General features: G+C 51.0%; 1 protein-coding gene and 3 long non-coding RNA genes across 6 annotated transcripts; 2 read left to right on the top strand and 2 right to left on the bottom strand.

Annotated features, from left to right (window-relative positions):
• The first annotated feature begins 629 nt into the window (after positions 1-629).
• LOC147352373 (uncharacterized) lies at positions 630-8,823 on the top strand. Its single transcript, XR_015148114.1, has 3 exons — positions 630-1,339; positions 5,689-5,751; positions 8,698-8,823. It is a non-coding gene; the product is annotated as an uncharacterized LOC147352373 (long non-coding RNA).
• On the bottom strand, positions 5,271-14,965 carry LOC147352374 (uncharacterized). The gene is made up of 3 exons (XR_015148115.1): positions 14,824-14,965; positions 6,601-6,752; positions 5,271-5,504 (listed from the first exon to the last, which is right to left on the bottom strand). It is a non-coding gene; the product is annotated as an uncharacterized LOC147352374 (long non-coding RNA).
• Positions 10,238-16,592, top strand: LIAT1 (ligand of ATE1). 3 transcript variants are annotated; one of them, XM_086359819.1, is made up of 2 exons: positions 10,238-13,582; positions 15,903-16,592. In XM_086359819.1, the coding sequence occupies exons 1-2, from the start codon at positions 13,231-13,233 to the stop codon at positions 16,358-16,360; spliced, it is 810 nt and encodes a 269-aa protein (XP_086215945.1). In that variant the 5' UTR covers positions 10,238-13,230; the 3' UTR covers positions 16,361-16,592. The 3 variants fall into 3 exon arrangements, with proteins under 3 accessions (XP_086215945.1, XP_086215946.1, XP_086215947.1); XM_086359820.1 differs by having other exon boundaries at positions 15,906-16,592; XM_086359821.1 differs by having other exon boundaries at positions 13,299-13,565; positions 15,906-16,592.
• On the bottom strand, positions 16,580-18,211 carry LOC147352376 (uncharacterized). The gene is made up of 3 exons (XR_015148116.1): positions 17,907-18,211; positions 17,396-17,583; positions 16,580-16,674 (listed from the first exon to the last, which is right to left on the bottom strand). It is a non-coding gene; the product is annotated as an uncharacterized LOC147352376 (long non-coding RNA).
• Positions 18,212-19,132: the final 921 nt, after the last annotated feature.

A 19,132-nucleotide genomic window follows, 5' to 3' on the forward strand; every position in this document is an offset into this window, starting at 1 on the left:
GGTCGGTAGGTGCCGGCGACCCCGGGGCCCCTCCCGCCCACGTGCGCGCCCCGCAGGCGCTCGGTAAACACTGCACTTGTTGACGCGCTCGCCCGGAGCGCTAGCCCCAGCGCCGCCTGCCGTCCGCCGCCGTCTTCGACCGCCCACTCGCTCACTCCCCGGAGCTCGGCCGCCCCGCCCCGTCCGGCGCCCCCACCCACCCACGAGCGCGGGCGCCTACGGGACCCCCGAGGGCCCAGGCAGGCTGTGGCCAGGTCGCCGAGCACCAGGCGCTCTGGGGACCGGGCCGGGCCCGGACCCGGGCCCAGGCACTGACCCGAGCCGCTCGAGACCAGTCCTGGGCTCAGAGCCAGGCAGGAGGGAGGGAGGGTGGGAAGGAGCGCGGCTCGGGCCCTGCACGCGCCCCTGGCCCGCGCGCCACAGCTCCCGCGGCCCGCCTGCCGCTCCGGGGCCGCCCCGCGCGCCCCCGTGGTCCCCCACGGTCCCCGCCACCGAGACACACACACGCCCCGGCGCTCCCAGACCGGGCCCCGAAAGAGGGGCGGCCCCCCGGGAGCCAGACTTACCCGGGGTCCGGCCGGCCTCCGGCGCGCTCCCCGGCTGCCCTCTGGCGGCGGCCGCGAGAACCCGGCCCCCGTCCCGCCCCGCCCCGCCCCGCCCCGGCCCGGACCCGAGGCCGCGGGCGGGAGGACCCGCCTGAGATCACCCCTTAGGCCAGGGCCCCTCTGGATGGCTGTCCTCGCCATGGAACCCGTCTCGACGGCCCTTTGCTGTTTCTGAGTAACACACATCATTGTCTGTTTCCCAAGCAGCTCCAAGTCCCTAAAGCCCCGCAAAGATCCATTCTAACCACCCCAGGAGGCAAAAGGAGGGCAGGTATGACTTTTGGGGCCTGAAACAGCACCTGACACCTGCTGTGGCTCATCGTGTATTTGTTGAATGAATGAACGCTCCACCGATGGACAAAGGACAGGCTGAGGCAACCTGCCACCGTCATTAAAGGAAACAGCCACAAACCCATCAGCATTGTGTCCCGGCTGCCACGTTCTCCACTTCCACCCCCTCGGAGCCCCCTGTGCCTGGCTTCCTACGCAGGTGGGGTGTGAGTGAGAAGCGGTGGAGAACAGTGCCGTGTTATTCTTCATTCTCTACCAGGAATACGGTTCGACCAGAAAAACTGTTTATGAACTGATTTCCTGAGATAACTGCAGAACTGGTAGCTGAGTGATGACCAAACCTGGAAGCCCTGGTTTCTGGACTCACAGAGCAGCCCCCACCAGTAGCTGGGTCAGACCTCTGTTTGGGTTCTGGATCGTGCCCATGGGAGAAGTGATCTCGGGTAAGTGAGCAAATGTCTCTAAGCTAGCACTGTCCAGTAAACTTCCTGCCGCTATGGAAATGTCGTCTGGCCATGCTGTCCCCTACCGCCGGTCACAGAGGATGGACTTTTTAATTTCATTTTACTTTGTTTAAATTTATACCGCCAATGCAGCTAGTGGCTAAGCCTCAATTTCTTTATTTTTTGAAATAGTTAGATTTATTTATTGGCTGTGCTTAGGTCTTTGTTGCTGCTCGGGCTTTTCTCTAGTTGTGGAGAGCCGGGGTTACTCTCTAGCTGCAGCGTGAGGGCTTGTCACTGCTGTGGCTTCTCGTTGCAGAGCACGGGCTCTGGAGCACGAGCCTCAGTCGTTGTGGCACGTGGGCTCAGTAATTGCTTAGCTGTCCCGCAGCATGTGGGATCCTCCCAGACCAGGGATTGAACCCATGTCTCCTGCATTGGCAGGTGGATTCTTTATCACTGAGCCACCAGGGAAGCCCTCTTTATTTTTAAAAAATGTATTTATTTATTTAGGCTGCACCAGGTCTTAATTGTGGCACGTGGGATCTTCATTACAGCATGCAGGATTGTTAGCTGTGGCATGTGGAATTTAGTTCCCTGATCAGGGATCAAACCCAGGCTCCTTGCATTGGGAACTCAGAGTCTTAGCCACTGGACCACCAGGGTAGTCCTCCTAAGACTCCAGTTTCTTTATGTGTAAAGGGAAGGTGATAGTCCCATTGTGAGGATTGAATGAGATCATGCAAGGGAAGCCCCTGATGATAGGCCTGGCTCACTCGAAGAGCTCAATCGAGTTGTTAGCATAACTCTCACTACCATCAGGGCTTCCCTGGTGGCTCAGGTGGTAAAGAATCTGCCTGCAACGCAGAAGACCCAGGTTCGATCCCTGAGGACCCCCTGGAGAAGTGAATAGCTACCCACTTCAGTATGCTTACCTGGAGAAGTCCATGGACAGAGGAGCCTGGCAGGCTACAGTCCATGGGGTCGCAAAGAGTCAGACATGACTGACTAACACTTACACTATTTCACCACCACCATCACCTCGCTAACACTAAAACCGCAAGGATGTAGCAATTCTATAGGCTCTAGCCCACCGACACACGCCCCACAGCCCTCCTCCAGGCAAGAGTCACTCACACCACTCCTTACGTAGCCTGGGAGAGAGCCCTCATCATCTCTGGGATGACGTAAGCTCTCTTTGGACTGCTGGCCACGGGAAAAAGATTTCTACACTGACCTGAAGTGGCCGCCCTGTAACATGTCTTCCTGGCCCAAGTTGTACCTCTCTGGGGTTCAGACAAATTGAGCACCCTCCCAGTCTTCCTTCCCTCAGTGTCAGAGCTTTCAGCAAAGCACTCCTTGTCCTCTGCTCTGTGCTGGGCTCTGGCCAAACTGGGAATTTGCACTCATCTCACTTAACTGTTGTTTCCCCAGGTCTTCCCACCCTGTCCCAGTGACTGTAACAAACAGCATTTGTCTGGCTGTGCCCCATGCCCCGGGGGTAGCTCACATGGGAGCGGAGGCACAGCCTCCCAGCTCACTTAAAAAGCCATTTCCTCCTCTCCTGGCCCGGCGTTTATTCCTTTGGCCCGCAAAGCAGTACACTGGGCCCGACCCATTCCTCCCCGCTCCCGTATCCCCCAACATAACCTCATCCTCTTGGTGGTGGGCTCCGTCATGTTCACTGCAGAGGGACACACACTTCCCTGCATGTGTACATGCCAACATACACAGGTACACACCACCCTTGACCAGCCAGAGCTGCAGTACAGCCTCTTCTCCAATGTCATGGCCGAGCTCTGTTGATGAGGCCCTTCCTTTTGACCAGCGCCTCTTCTCATAGTTGGGAAAGAGCATCCCACCCCCAGCATCTCCATAGCCAAATTCAGAATGGCCTCCTCTCCTCTCTCTCTTCACCTTGGTCCAAGTAAGCGCCTGTCTTCTCTTTCTTCAAATGGATTCACAGATGACAGGACAACCAAAACAGGAAACCCCTTCAAGAAATTGAGGGTGCCTGTCGGGGGACATCTCACTGCCCAGGAGGGTGCTGGCTGAGCGTCTCCGTGGCTCCAGGAGCAGCGAATGGTGAGAGAAGAAGTTTAAGGGAGTTGACTCTGCCTCCTGGAGTTTGGGGGCTGACATGAACCGAGAACAGGGTCACTTGACCATAGCTCTGTTGACATTCGGGCCAGTTAACCCTATGTCATTGGTCAGGGGAGTTTTCTAAAGGCCAAGAAGAAACTGTGGAAGAGAGCTGCGTTCTGTCTTGAAGAAGTTCCTCTCCAAGAAAGTGGCCGGTGGGGCAAGGCAACCCCGCAGTCAGAGGCTGCAGGATGTTGCTCTGGAAGCAGGACCAAAGAGGGAAGCGAGAGACGGTATCACATAAGACCTCCTGGAGAAGCCCTCAGACGCCCTCATCTAGAGATCAAAGCAGGAAAAAGATAAGGGAGGGAGAGAAGACAGCTCTCCTCCTTCCACCCTCAAGAAAACACAAGGCTGTTTCCTGGTTCGACATCATCAGGTTGAATTTGCTGAACAAATTCATTACACAATCAAAAAAGAATGTTTTTACGTAGACTTCTGCTTCATTCAAGATGGAGTAACAGGGACCAGAGTCAGCTTCTTGCCTGAAGCCACGAAAATATCAGATCAAACATATGAAACACCAACACTCAAGACTCTGGAACATCGGGCAACAAAGGAAAGTGATCCCTGGGAGAGGAAACAGCAAGGTGATCCCTGCACTGCTCGGCTCGCTGCCTGAAGAGTTTCCAGACTGGTTCAAGGAGAAAACTAGCTGAATGGAACAGACAGAGCTGGATTCTGGGAAAATGAAACCAGTTAAGAGTTTTCAGGGCAGGGCACTAGAGAGGAGAGAGATGCAGAGAGAGAGAGAAACCTAGAGGTCTACAGAAAATGCTCCTCAAGTATTTAGTGAGTACTGCTCAGCACAGGTGTTTGAGAAAATGACGTGAGGGTTGGGGGGGCAGCGGGGATGAACCACCTGAAAGGATTAGTGGGAACAGCGTCTGGTGCCCACACAGGGCTGGAATAATATCTGTTTTCAGCAGCCAAAGTGGAAAACATCACAGTTCAGGGGCCACTAATTAGAATACTAAGAAAGGGACTTACTTCCCCGATGGTCCAGTGGTTAAGATTTCACGTTCCAATTCAGGGAGTGTGGGTTCGATCCCTGGTTTGGGAGCTAAGATCCCACATGTTTCATGGCCAGAACCCCAAAACATAGAACAGAAGCAATATTGTATCAAATTCAATAAAGCCTTTAAAAATGGTCCACATTAAAAAAAAAAAAAAAGAAGAATACTAAGAAAGGCCTTACTTTGATACTAGAAAAAAATTCACCTTAGACTGGATCCAGAAATCCAGTTCTGGTTCCACTTAAGCAAGCTTAAATTCAAGATTGGAAAGGATCAAGCTCTTTCCAAGCAAGTTAATTGCCACAACAAATTTCAAAAACATTTATAGGAATTCAAAAATATCCTGTACCCAACAAGGTAAAATTCGCAATATCTGGCATCCAAGAAAAAATGACTAGGCACACAAAGAAGCTGGAAAATGCAACTCATAGTGAAGAGCAAACTCAATTAACTGAAACTGACTCAGGCATGACACAGACGGCAGAATCAGTAGGCAAGGGCATTGAAACAGTTATTAAGACCATATTCTGTAAGTTCAAGAAGCTAGAGGAAAGTTTAGGTATAGATACAGCAGCTTAAAAAAATTACCCAAATTGAACTTCTAGACATAAAAACTACAATGAGATAAAAAATACACTGAATGGGATTAATGGCAGATTAGACATTGCAGAAGAAAAAATGGTTAGCTCCCCTAAAAAGTCCTCAGTGAAGCCTACTTATCTTTCTGACACTTCCTTGTGAGTTGATTTTGGTGGACAGCTCAAAGTGTTGAGTCGTTTAAGGTTTTCTTTTATTAATTAATTAATTTTTGTCTGTGCTCGTCTTCACTGCAGTGCTCAGGCTTCTTGCTGCGGTGGGTTCTCTTTTGTGGAGCACAGACTCTAGGGTGTGTGGCCTTCAGTAGCTGCAGCACGTGGGTTTAGTTGCCCCGCGGCATGTGGAATCTTGCAGGACCAAGGATCGAACCTGTGTCCCCTCCATTCGCAGGCGAATTCTTAACCACGGAACTGCCAGGGAAGTCCAAGTATTGAGTTATTGAGAGTGCAGAATAGGAAGGATAGGTCCCAAGGCAAGGAGCCTTAGGAGAGTAAGTGCTTCCTATTACGGATGGGTCCTGCTTTGATTTCCAGGCTTGGGGGAGCCCCAACTGACATCATAGATATTAACAGTTCTCTCCCAAATTTTCTTTAGCTGCTTTGTTCCACCCCTGCCATGTGCTGCCAAAAAGGCTTGGTGTTCCTGAGACCGCAGCAGGTATGTGACTTGGAGGGACATTGAAATCTGCTACTTGAGGAAATGGGTAAAATGCCTGGTCTTCAAGAAGCTCATAGTTCAGTGGGAAAAACAGAAACGTAAAGAAATCATCTCTGGACAATGGTGTGCAAGCTGTAACCTGCTGCCTACTGGGTAGTGATTTCACGGGAGACAGGTGCCATGGAAGTAGGACATTATTTATCTCCAATTTACTGCTAGGAACACTTTAAGGGATTTGCCCAAGGTCATACAGCCAGCTAGTAGCAGAGCCATTATGCTACCCAACCCCTGTGGCTGCATCAGATACAAAAGAAATGCAGAGGCGTGAACTACAGTGTGGCAGGGCTCAGATGGGGCTTTTCAGAGGAAACCATTGTCCAGAGACTCAGTAGAGTAGGAGTTGGCCAGACAGGCCAGATGGGGAAGGACACTGCACGTAGAGGGCACATGGAAGGCAAGAAAGGGAGTGTTGAAAGGTGGGGAGTGGTGAGTGGGGAGGCAGAGAAGAAAATGAGCCCAGAGTTAGGGGTTGGGATTGGCATGAGAGGGGTCCCAGACCCCCTGCCCAGGATGCAGATTACAGCTGGCCAATCACTGCCAGTCTCAGATCCTTGAATTCTGAGGCACCATTAAGAAGTAGGGCTTCCCTGATGGCTCAGCAGGTAAAGAGTCTGCCTGCAATGCAGGAAATTTGAGTTCAATTCCCAAGTCAAGAGGAGCCTCTGTAGGAGGAAATGGCAACCACTCCAGTATTCTTGCCTGGAGAATTTCATGAACGGAGAAGCCCCAGGGGCTACAGTCCATGGGGGTCTCAGAGAGTCAGACACAATTGAGCATACATGCACACACCTCAGGAAGTAACGAGGGACTTCCCTGATGGCCCAGTGGTTAAGACTCTTCTTCCAACAGAGCGCATGGGTTTGATCCCTGATGGCCCAGTGGTTAAGACTCCACGCTTCCAACAGGGCGCATGGGTTTGATCCCTGGTAGAGGAACATGCCCTGTGGTGCAGCCAAAAAAAAAAAGAAGTAAAAGAATCAGCAATCTATGTGCATGTGTGCAAAGAAGACATGCCCCTTTTCTACTGAGTCTTAAGAGGAAAAGATAAATAGATATTGGCTTATATGGATTTACTCCCACAGATAAAGGAAGACTTTATGAATAAAAGGCGTATATATTTGCAAGCACCACTGATTGATATAATAATCCGTGGCACAGTAGTCCTGTCCTCGGGTTATAGGTGTGTTCATTTATGTGCCCAGAGACACACTGACACAAATCAGTGATTAAAGCTCAAGCTCTCTTTTTACTTCAAGGCAGGTGATGTTTCTTCTGGTTCAAAAAGCCATAGCTGCTTCTGTATGTTTCCTATGACACTTTCAGAAGACTGGAAATGGGGTGGGGGAGAGGCATCTGTGTGGACGAGTTAGGTGGCAAGACGTCCCCAGAGCCCAGGGATTTCTGAGTGTCCTTAGTGATCCAGGACCACGTTGGCCGGCACCCTCTGACTACCTTAATCAGGTGGAAGACCCAGAAACCCTCACTCTTGGCTTCTTAAACTCTCAAACTGCAAAGATGACCTCCCTGACTTCCACTTTTTTTTTTTAGCTGCACTGCATGGCATGCAGGAATTTAGCTCCCCAGTGGAAACGCAGAGTCTTAACCATTGGACCACCAGAGAAGTCCCCACCTTCCTTTTGAAAAAGGCTCTTCCTTTGACCAAGAGGTTCCCTGGTGGCTCAGACGGTAATGGGAAGATCCCCTGGAGAAGGAAATGGCAACCCACTCCAATACTCTTGCCTGGAAAATTCCATGGATGGAGCATCCTGGTAGGCTACAGTCCATGGGGTTGCAAAGAGTCGGGCACAACTGAGCGACTTCACTCTGACCAAACTTTCATCAGGTTTCTCTAAGCCTACTTCTCAACAAGACCTCAACTGTGGCCTATAAGAACTGCATCTCTCAACACAAATGATTTTGTCCACCCTCCCACACACAGAGCCCTGAAAAAATAATCTAGCCTGGCGTCTAGCAGCCTAAGGCCACGGTGTCCCTGCCATGACCCAGCCCACCCCATCGCCACTTGAGTTTCTGTCTGAGAAAGCCCATGTATGCCAAGGGAATTTACCATTTGTTCCAGCCAACACCTTCAGGTAGACACCTTGCCTCCATTTTCTTAGAGCATTTATTTTGAACACTTGTTGTAAATCCTTTCTCTATGCCTTTGAGATGTATGTGTATCTCCTGGAACCCAGGAGTGTCTTCTCAAAAACCTGGGAGCCATTCCTTTGAAATATAACCATCAGGAAGGATGGGGCCCCTGTGTCTCAGTCTGTAAGTAGGTATCTTGGTGAAGGGCCAGTCACCAGGCTAAGATGGCCTGATCATACTGATACTGAGTACTCATCTTGTTGTTTACTCGCTCATTCATCTCAGACTATTTGTAACCCCATGAACTGCAGCAAGCCAGGCTTCCCTGTCCTTTACTTTCTCCCTGTCCTTTACTTTCTCCCTGAGTCTGCTCAAACTCATGTCCATTGAGTCGGTGATGCCATCCAATCATCTCATCCATTGCTGCCCCCTTCTCCTCCTGCCCTCAGTCTTTCCCAGCATAAGGCTTTTTTCCAATGAGTTGGCTCTTTGCATCAGGTGGCCAAAGTACTGGAGCTTCAGCATCAGTCCTTCTAATGAACATTTGGGGTTGACTACTCATCTGCTTTTTTTGTAATTTTTCACTGTCTTGACTCTGCTTGAGTCCTCACCCACTCTCCTTCCCTGTTCCCTGGTTCTCTCTTTAAGAAGGCCAGGTCCCCTCTGTATAGATCAGAACCAAGCTCATTTCTAGGCTAAAGAAGTCTCTTTCCCCTGCTGCAGGAGTACTGAATAAAATCTGTCTTTACCACCACTTCCTATTACCCAGTTTTGTTTTTCTTTAACACTTTCTAGAAATGTTCCTGGGGAGTTGGAATCTTGGGGCTCCCCCATCATCTCAGAACCAACAGGCCTCCAGGATTTGGAGTTTAATAGCAGCCCACAGAGGTGAGCACGGGGGCAGCTGTTCAGCAGGCAGCCAACGAGGCCTGGACCTCCACGCACAAAAAGATCTTCCTTTGCTTAGGCAGGGAAGCCCTTGAGACGCTTCCTATAGAGATGGTGGCATAAATCCACCACAACTAAATACAGGAAAAAATTTAGATCTTTGAGTTCCGGAAATAGCCTGGGGGCCAAGGTGTGGACAGCATCAGAGAATGTTCTGAAGAAAACTAAAGTCTCAAGAGACGGACTTCCCTCGTGGTCCAGTGGCTAAGACTCCATGCTGCCAGTTCACAGGGCCCAGGGTTCCAGCCCTGGTCAGGGAACTAGATCCCACGGGCCACAGCTAAGCATTCACATGCTGCAACTAAAGATACCACAGGCCACAATGAGGGTCAAAGACCCCATGTGCCACAACCAAGGCCCAGTGCAGTAAGAAAAAACAAAAACGTCCCAAGAGAGGCTTCAGCTCCTCAACTGCACAGCACCTAACCACGGACGGTGTGGGGAAGGGGCTGCAGACAGAGCGCCTGTGCACTGCGGCTGATTCATGTTGATGTATGCCAGAAACCATCACTTTCAGTTCAGTTCAGTTCAGTCGCTCAGTCGTGTCCGACTCTTTGTGACCCCATGAATCGCAGCATGCCAGGCCTCCCGGTCCATCACCAACTCCCAGAGTTCACTCAGACTCATGTCCATCGAGTCGGTGATGTCATCCAGTCATCTCATCCTCTGTCGTCCCCTTCTCCTCCTGCCCCCAATCCCTCCCAGCATCAGGGTCTTTTCCAATGAGTCAACTCTTCGCATGAGGTGGCCAAAGTATGGGAGTTTCAGCCTCAGCATAAGTCCTTCCACTGAACACCCAGGACTGGTCTCCTTTAGGATGGACTGGTGGATCTCCTTGCAGTCCAAGGGACTCTCAAGAGTCTTCTCCAACACCACAGTGCAAAAGCATCAATTCTTCAGCACTCAGCCTTCTTCACAGTCCAACTCTCGCATCCATACATGACCACAGGAAAAACCATAGCCTTGACTAGATGGGCCTTTGTTGGCAAAGTAATATCTGTGCTTTTTAATATGCTATCTAGGTTGGTCATAACTTTCCTTGTAAGGTAATTATCCTCCAATTAAAAACAAAATCAATTTTTAAAAAGAATTGCCTATGCAGATCTCAGTTTCCTGGGATTTGTCATAAGAACTGACAAGCAGAAATGGCCCAGACTTGAGGAACGGACAATCACATCTAAAAAGCACCCAGACCCTGTGTCAAGAGGTATGTTTGGAGGTGACATATTCTAGTACCCTTCAGGATGAAGGCAGGATGTCTAGAGCAAGAGTGTTCAGGGGGAGGGAGCAGGAATTCAAAGACCTGAGATGTCTGGATGTGCAGGAGAAATAACAAGGCAGTGAGTAAGTCAGTGGGCCAGTGCGGCTGGAGGGGAGTGAGGAGAGGGTAGCAGCGGTTAGCAGTCCCTTCCCAGCGCTCTGCTTTTTCTCCGCACACATGTTCTTGCCCTTTGTCCTGAATCAGCCTGAACCAGGTACCTCATTTTATTTTAGAAGCTCCCAAGTACTCTGCCATCTGGATATAATGTAATTTACTTAATATGTTATAGGATTTTTCTTTTTCTTTTGTTAAGATACCATGAGGAATGAGGTGGAAATCAAGAAGCAGTTGGAGTGGCTGATAAAAGGAGGAAAAATAGAGCAAGCATGCTTTTAACAGTTGCAAAGCCCAGGGCAAAAGTAGATGGAAGCCCACGTACCGTATGGCTAAATATTAAAAGTGATAAAGTAAATTAACATACTGTTAAATAACATAAATACTGTCTTCCTAGGACTTCCCTGGTGATCCAGTGGCTATGAATCTGCCTTCTAATACTGGGGATGCAGGTTGGATCCATGGTGGGGAAACTAAGATGCTGCATACTGCAGGGCAACGAAGGTTACATGCGCTCAGTCCCACAACACAACTAGAGAAGTCCGTGCTCCACAATGCGAGACTACATGCAACTAAGACACAGGCAAAAATAAATAAGTAATCAAAGAAAATCAAGGCTTCTCTGGTGGCTCACACAGTAAAGAATCTGCCTGCGATGCAGGAGACCCAGGTTCGACCCCTGGGTCGGGAAAGAAAAAGAAATACTGTCTTCTTACTTTGTCAAGTAGCCTTCATACCAGTCTGGAAGGCCAGATTTAAGTTTAGAATTTCCAACTCTTTGAGGTCCTGCACCCAGCCCACGGCCTGCCACCTCCTCTTCCAACTCCTATCCTGTACTGAGAACGGCCTTGAATGCACAGGTCTGGACATCTCAGCCTGCCTGCTGATTTCACCTATGCTGCCCTTGACCTAGGGCTACTCAAGAGGATGGACCCAGGACTGGGACCCAATTGTGCCCTATAAGCAGGCAGGAGTCATTTAGGCAAGAAATTCCAAGGTGCCAGGTACTCAGACTGCGGGCTGCCTGTGGAAGGAGGAATGGGAGGTGCTGGGTGGGCAGGACTCCTTGATTCCACAGACTTCCTGTCCCTTGGGGAGGGATATAGCTGCACGTGGTAGGTGGAGCGGGGGGAGAGTCAGAGCGGTGTCCTGTGAAGCATGAGGCCTGGGGCAGAGACCCCACTTGCCCAAGTCTCAGGCTGGTGCTGCTTAAAAGTGGACAATGCCTGTTTACCTTGGGTAAGGAGCTGACAGCATGGAGAAAGTGGGCAGGAAAGAGCAGAGAGTTGGAACCAGCAGCCCAGCCAGCTGGGGGACCCACGCTGAAAAGTCAGCCAGAAGGAAAAAGCTGCTAGCTCTACCCAAGCATTCCTATGTCAGCACTGGCCAAAGGGGAAAGCATGATCCTTATAGAGACAGAAACCTTAGCTCCTCTCTGCTCATAACAGCCACAGAAACCACAAAGAGAAAGTACAAACAAGGAAGCTGAAACAAATAATGAAAATGCTATCATCTCTTCTGTTGGTCAGTGAACATCATTGTGAAGTCAACTGTTTTCCCGTGTAAGATGCTGGATGTAAAACTGAGAATGTGGATTTCGGGCCCAACTTGGGGGCTAATTAGCATGAGAGGTGAGCAAGTCACTTTGCATCTGTTTGTCTCCTCATCTACTAAACAGGAGCATACTTGCCCCATCTCTATTCACAAGGGATTTTTATAATTATTCCCCAAACTGTATTCCTTTGCTGGAGGTCAATTTCCTGTCTCGAAGCTGACTGGCTGGCTCACCATGACCTTGATGCAACCTTCAGGAAAATCGGGAAGAGAAGTGCCAACTACCTCCTGCCAGATAAACATCCAGGCAAAGAGGACCAGGGCTTCCCAGTATTCTTGGGCTTCCCTAGTGGCGCAGATGGTAAAGAATCTGCCCGCAATGCAGGAGACCTGGGTTTGATCCCTGGGTTGGGAAGATCCCCTGGAGAAGAGCATGGTAACCCACTCCACTATTCTTGCCTGGAGAATCCCCATGACAGAGGAGCCTGGTGGGCTACAGTCTACAGGGTCTCAAAGAGTTGGATACGACTGAGTGACTAAGCACAGCACAGGGTAAAGAGGACCAGCTGAGAGGAAAGACAGGTCAGCCTTTCTCGGAAAAGGAGGGCGGCTGGTCTTTGTAAACACCTGTCTGCCAGCACCAGAGTCAGCAGGTGGGGTGTCTGGAAAGCAAACCCCAGACATCTCCACTAGCAGGCGGTCATCTGCACAAAGGACCTCTGTCATTTACACTTCACTTAGCTCCTGGGGACAAAAGCAGACTGTCAAGGGGCAGGTTCCAAGCACTCACTGTGTGCACAGCTGTATGGGATACATTAGGGAGCCTGACAGCGGATGAGAGACAGAGGAAAGATTCTAGACGAGCCTGAGGGGTTATTGCAGCCATTTTGAGGAAATACAAACTGGTGGATAAACCTGGAAAAAGGTGACAGATTCCATCTTGTAAGCCACACTAAAGTTCAGTCTTGATCTGACTTGCAACAGGGTCCCCCTGGAGAGTTTTAAGCCAGAAAGTGAAATTGTGTCATGGTCTTTAAAAGTTCTTTCTAGCCACTGCGTGGATAAAGACTGTGTGGGAAGGGTTTGGAAGCAGAGACTATTTAGGAAAGAGGTCCAGAAGTTCAAGTCCCAGGCATGGTGGTCAGCCCTAGCCTAGCTCATTGTACAGGGAGAGAGTGAGACCAAGGAAGACAGCCATGGCTCTGGCCTGCCCAGCTGTTCCTGTTCACTGAGATCGAGACTGATAAAGAAACGAGTTTCTTTGGACATGAGGGGGTTGAAAGGCCAAGGCGGACGTACAAAATTGAACTTGGGAGATAAAAGTGTAGCAGATGACACATAGCATTTAAAAAGGCACAGGAGTGGAAGATGTGTGTCCACCCAAGTGTTTAGAATCTTCCCTTTAGCGCCGACCAAGTCAAGCACAAAGGCTGAGCTACGCAGGCGCGCATATGCAGTCCGCCCCGCCCGCGGCTCCCGGGCCACAGCCTCTGGGTTGCGCAGGCGCTGCAGTTGCCATGGAGACGCGTGGCCCTTCCCGGGCCGCCGGAAGCCAAGGGCTCAGCGGCCGCAGGTCTCCAGCTGCCCGAGGTGCGGGGGAGCGGTCCCGCGGGCGGATGGACGGCGGCTGTGGGGCCCGGGCGTCGGAGGACGGCGAGGACGAGGAGGAGCGAGAGAGCTGCATGGCGGCCTCGCAGGGCTCCAGATTGCCCCCCATCGCAGGCTGCACCTCAGAACTGACCAAACGGAAGATGAAGAAGAAAAAAAAGAAGAAAAAGACAAAGAGGTCGGGCAAGGGGGACGGTAAGAGGAGCAGCTAGCGCGGCAGCCTCAGCTCCCACACCTGAAATTCTCCGAGGACACCCACCCCACCCCTGAGAACCCCATCTACTCGAGGACCAGTTCAGCCCAGAGACAGAAACTCGTCGGTACTAATCAGAGGTCCTCTGGCTCCCCGCACGATGAGGCGCCAGCCTTTCCCATAGAGACCAGCCACGTCCACAGAGACCCCAAATCCTGCGTCGAGAGTTCTCAACACCTATGGAGACCTTCAACCCCACACAGAAACACCCCCACAGAGCCTCCCAGCCCCACAGTGACTCCTAGTTTTATACAGACACTCATCTTTCTAATCCCTCAGTCCAAACTCAAAATCCTGATCATCCTTACCTTCCCCACAAAACCCTCAAGCTCTCCTACAGCGATGCCTTTATCCTCATCCACAGACTTTCCCCACCCACAGGTAGTGAGGCACTGTGACCTATTGTCTCAGGCGCACATGGAAACACAGGCTCTTGCCTTCCAGCCTCATTCGTTAGGGGCTCCTGCCTCTGGGTGCTGTGTGTGCTCAGTGGCTTGGTTGTGTCCGCCTCTGAGACCTGATGGACTGTAGCCCTCCAGGCTCCTCTGTCCATGGGGATTCTCCAGGCAAGAACACTGGAGCGGGTTGCCACACCCTCCTCCAGAGATACCCAGGAAGTGCATATAATACAGGGTACACTCCCTGTACAGACCGCCCTTCCACTTCTCTCACCTGCCAAGGCCAACCTTTGACTGCACACAAACACCATCACACCAGGCATTGCTACACACTTTTTATCATCCTCAGCACCCTCAACAACACCCCCTTCTATCAGTATAATCACCAAATAATCACTAAAGTATAATCACTTTAGTGTAATCACTAAAGCATAGACAGCCAGCAGGCACACACTCACAGGCTGCACACTCACCTGCCTAGACCCCTCCTACCCCCAGACACATACAACTATACGCATGGGATTCTCGCTTCTGGTTTCCCTGTGGACACATCACAGAAACACACCCACCAACAGCCGCCACAAACCCACAGAGCCCACAGGCTTACCATGCTCCGCTCAGAGAACTCCCTAGGGACTCCACAAAGGTCCTGAGCGCTCATTTGTGGAAAGAGTGCAACGTGATGTGGAATGCGCCTGTCCATGGGTGCTGTAAATCTCTTTTGTCAGTTGTGTGGTCCACTGTGGGGGCTCTTGCTATCAGGGATGTGGATCAGTGCCCCTTACCTCTAGCATAGTTAGTCCTGGGTTCAAGTCTCTGGGCCCTGGCCTTTGTGCAAAGCTGACTCCCCGGGCAAGCTGGAGGCCAAGATGTAGCAGCCTTCCCTTGTAGTTTGGAGAAGTGGGGGATGGGCAGATTACAATTACTTCTCCGGGTGGAATCATCATAAAGAGGCAAGAAAACAATTCTGGAGTTTAAGTCAATAAGCTCCAGGTGTACCTGCCAAACAGATTAGGAAATTTATTATCTTTTTCAGCTTAGCTTCTGACTCTAAAAATTACAGTGGCATGTACCTCTTACTGTCAGCAGGGGACACCAAATAGTTTTGGGGAAGTGGAAGGTATAGGAATGCCAAGAGAGGATTTTCTTTCTCCCTTCTCTCCTTTTCTCTCTTTTTTCTTTTGGTGGGGGGAGGGAGATTCCTCTCTGTCTCCCCCCAAAATAGGATGAGCTGAAGAAAGAATCACAACATGTAGTATTTTATATGCACGTTATATAATTCAGAAGTGCTATTAATATTTCAAAAGAATCAGTATACGCCACCAGCAGAAGTATTTCCTGGCTTGGCAGAATGCTTTCCATAGTCAGATTTAGGAAGTTTTTCTGTTGTTCTCCATTTCTTCCGTCATAAAAGTGTCTAGACTAGGGGTAAGTCACAGGCTCCCAGAACTGGGCAGTACCTTGGCGAGCAATGCAGAGGTGAGTTGGGGATCTGTGTGGAAAGAACCCGGCGCTGGGAGTCAGGCCCGCGTTCAGGTCCAAGCTCTGCCACCTGCTATGTGACACTGGAAAGTGACGGAGGCTTTTGGCGTCTGTTTCCTCACCTGGAAAACAGGGCAGATAGCCTTTCCACAAGGGGACCTGGCTCATAGTATGTGCTCAGTAAATGGTTCCTCCCTCCCCAACATGACAACCCAAAGCCTATAGGCAGTGGGTGTGTATGGGGCTGGTGGGCTTGCCCACCTGAGCCCTAGGTAAGGAGGGGCCTCCAGTGCCCTCTCATTTCATCTTTGGTGGTTTGGGCATCACCCTTGAGCGGGCTCAGGGCAAGTATCACAGAGGCTAACGCTGCCTATCTGCTCAGCAGATAAACATCAGAGTCAAGGCATGAAGACTCAGCAGCTGTCTCCAACCTTCCATGACATATTAGGTCCCAGTAAAGATCACGGCCCGGGGCCAGAGCACAGACAGAACAGGGATGAAAGCAAGCTCTTCTCCTACTCCACCACTGTAAGTCTCCCCCGCTTTGTTGAAATAGAAGAGACCCTTTCCAACCGGGTCAATGAAAGTCTGCGCTGGGATGGCATTCTCGCCGATCCAGAGGCCGAGAAGGAAAGGATTCGCATTTACAAGCTGAACCGGAGGAAGCGGTACCGAATTTGGGCCCTGAAGGGCTTCCACTCTGACCCCGGTGCCTCGGAGACCCCCGAGGACCCAGCCTACCTCTCGGATCAGGACAGTGGCAGCAGCGGGCAGCTGACGGCCGAGGGCCCCAGCCACTGCTCAGAAGGAAACCTCATGTCTACGGCCATACCACCCTGAATGTGCCCAGTCTCATCTGATCTCGGAAGTCAAGTGGGGTAGGGCCTGGTTAATACTTGGATGGGAGAAGGAAATCTTATCCCGAAGCTCCTCCGCTCCGACTTCCCTGCTGCTCTGCTGGAGCCAAAGCCCACCCATGACCTGGACAAGCTTATGATTTATCCTTCCCACCAGTCTATGTGTTAGAACTATGTCTATACATAAATAAAAGGAAATCAGACTTATCTCTGAAGGAAGCAGGTGTCTGGTGGGTTGATGAGCTCAGTTCGCCTTCTACCAAGATGTCTTTCAATGGCCCAGGAAAGCCACAGCTCCTTAAGAGTGTTAAGCAGGTCAATGAACAAAATTCTCTTCCGAATGTCCTTTTTTTCTCAAATAAGCTGGCATCACTTTGTTATTTAATTTCCCATCACAGTTAGCTATCTATAGTCTCCTCCACCCACAAAAAAAAAGACAAAGTGGGTAGATAGTATCAATTCTAAATCTATTTTTAAAAAAATATTTATTTGGCTGCCATTGGGTCTTAGTTATGGCACTCGGATCTTTCATTTGGTGCTCAGGCTCCTCTCTAGTTGTGACTCCTGGGCTTAGTTTCCCCCTGCCGAGCCTGGGCAATCTTAGTTCCCCAACCAGGAATCAAACCCAGGTCCCTTGCACTGGAAGGCGGATTCTTATCCACTGGACCGCCAGGGAAGTCCCTCAATTCTAGTGTTAGTCGCTCAGTCCTGTCCTACTCTTTGTGACCTTATGAACTGTAGCCCGTCAGGCTCCTCTGTCCATGGGATTCTCCAGGTAAGAATACGGAAGTGGGTTGCCATATCCTCCTCCAGGGGATCTTCCCAACCCAGGGATCAAACCTGGGTCTCCTGCATTGCAGGCAAATTCTTTACAGTCTGAGCCAGCAGGGAAGTTCCTCAGTTCCAAATCTTAAACTAATTTCATGGGTAAAATTCCCCACACAGCATATTTTCAGAGGCCCAAGGAAAATGCTCTGACTAGCCTGGAGACTTTTCTTTTTTAGTTAAATATACTCACCGCCCTTTTGTGGCCTTCAGAATAAGGGAGTTCCAGAGCATCCTCTATGGGAGGTTATTATGCGAAGTCTCAAAAGGAATATTGCTTCTCATCAATATGGTCCTCCTCTAATCCCCCAAGTTCTGGAGCATTCAAAACGCCCCGCAGTACTACTTCTTCTAAGTTAATGTTCTTCTTGTCTACAAATACTGGGTGAAGGCCATGTGCTGCCTTAGTCTGGGTTCTTCCAGAAGCAGACAAAGACTCCACCGCAAGTAGACGATCTGGGAGGTGAAGGAGGGGCCAGCGGAGGGGATGCAGGGGAGGGGAAGTGGCCAGTCCAGGGAGACTAGTAAACCAGCTCCATGCCAGGCAACCAGGCCTCGACCCCACAGGGAAACTCCGTCAGGATGACCCGGCCTGAGGGCGAGGGAGCCAGGGTGCTGTGCTCCCCAGAGGCATTGGCGGAGGGGCACTGGTTTCCGGGCATGTCCAGCCTGCCACACGAGGGAGGGCTAGAGGCCAGTCTCACCTGTGGGGGAACTGCCCTCTGGCACAAAGATGCAGCCGGAAGGTTCTGAGAGGTCGAGGTGGTCTCTGGGGTAGCACCGGACACCCCTGTCAGCACAATGCAGGCCCCGAGAGGGACATAGTAGACGTGAGGCTCCAGCCTCACGTAAGGAGGTAAAGGTGTGCAGGGTACTCAGAAGAAGTCGAAATCCAACACAAAACATCACAGAAGGCTTATTTAAAACTTAAGAGAAAGTGGTATGAGCCGAGCACGTAGGCACAATTCTAGCCACCTGACCAGCCCTAAAGGTTGAAACCCACCCCCTCGGTACCACCCAAGCCAGGTGCAAATCATAAACCCGATTATTTCTGAGCTGTGCTGACTGGCTGATACATTCTGCTGCAGAATAGCTCACAGACCCATGGGCACGCAGCCTTGTTCATCTTAGTAAATAGATTCATAGTGTAGTTCTGGAGACGAGTATGTAGGCCCCCGGCAGACAGAGCAGCCCCTTAAAAGGTCCAGTGTCAGGGTTTTCATGTCTTGGCCACCAGACCCTACAAGATACACTGAGGAGGCTTTCAGAAGAGCGCTTCCTCCCCTGGAGATGAGGTTAGCAGCCTGGCCTGGCACGGGCCATCCCTATGCCAAGGCCAGGCTGGTCCCATGCTGTTGGGTTGTGGGGCACCCATGGAGTCGAGCAGAGGGGACCCCAGGGCTCGGGCGCAGCTCCGTGGTTAGGAGGATATGGAAGTGTGCTAAGACCCAGCCTTGGGCCTCGCCCGGTGCACCAGGTTCAAAGTAAAGACAGCAGAGGGTGGGGCAACTGAGTTGGCATTTCCTGTGCCTCTGGCTCCACCAAGGTGGGGGGAAGTGCATGGAGGAAACGGAGGGCACAGCCGCCTCAGGAAGTCATGGTCGCTTTGCACTGTCTGCCATGCGGGGTGGGGGTTGGGGGGGCCTGTGGTCACCTTTCTGCCTGAGGTGTTCTGAGGTAGTGGGGGAAGTGATAGGCTCTGACCTCAGAGCTGCGTTTTTCTCTTTCGCACCATGCACTACCTGTGTGACCTCAGACAAATTGCTCAACCTCTCTGAGGCTTAGTTGCCACATCCGGAAACAGGGTTGCAAATTCCTACTTCTGTGTTGTAAGAATCAAATGGAGTAATTACATAAAGCATTCAGCATAGTTCCTGGCCCCCTAGGAAGCATCCATTCTATATTAAAGAGTTTTGAGCAATGATATTTT

Source organism: Bos grunniens, chromosome 19 (genome assembly GCF_055505025.1).
Source record: "Bos grunniens cultivar Pamir isolate PY7600 chromosome 19, Bosgru_T2T1.0, whole genome shotgun sequence".
NCBI classification, from domain to species: domain Eukaryota; kingdom Metazoa; phylum Chordata; class Mammalia; order Artiodactyla; family Bovidae; genus Bos; species Bos grunniens.

Coding starts and splice junctions, on each gene's coding strand:
- LIAT1 (XM_086359819.1), top strand. CDS start 13,231: ATGCAGTCCGCCCCGCCCGCGGCTCCCGGGCCACAGCCTCTGGGTTGC. Junction 13,583..15,902: donor GAGGTCGGGCAAGGGGGACG/GTAAGAGGAGCA, acceptor CTATCTGCTCAG/CAGATAAACATCAGAGTCAA.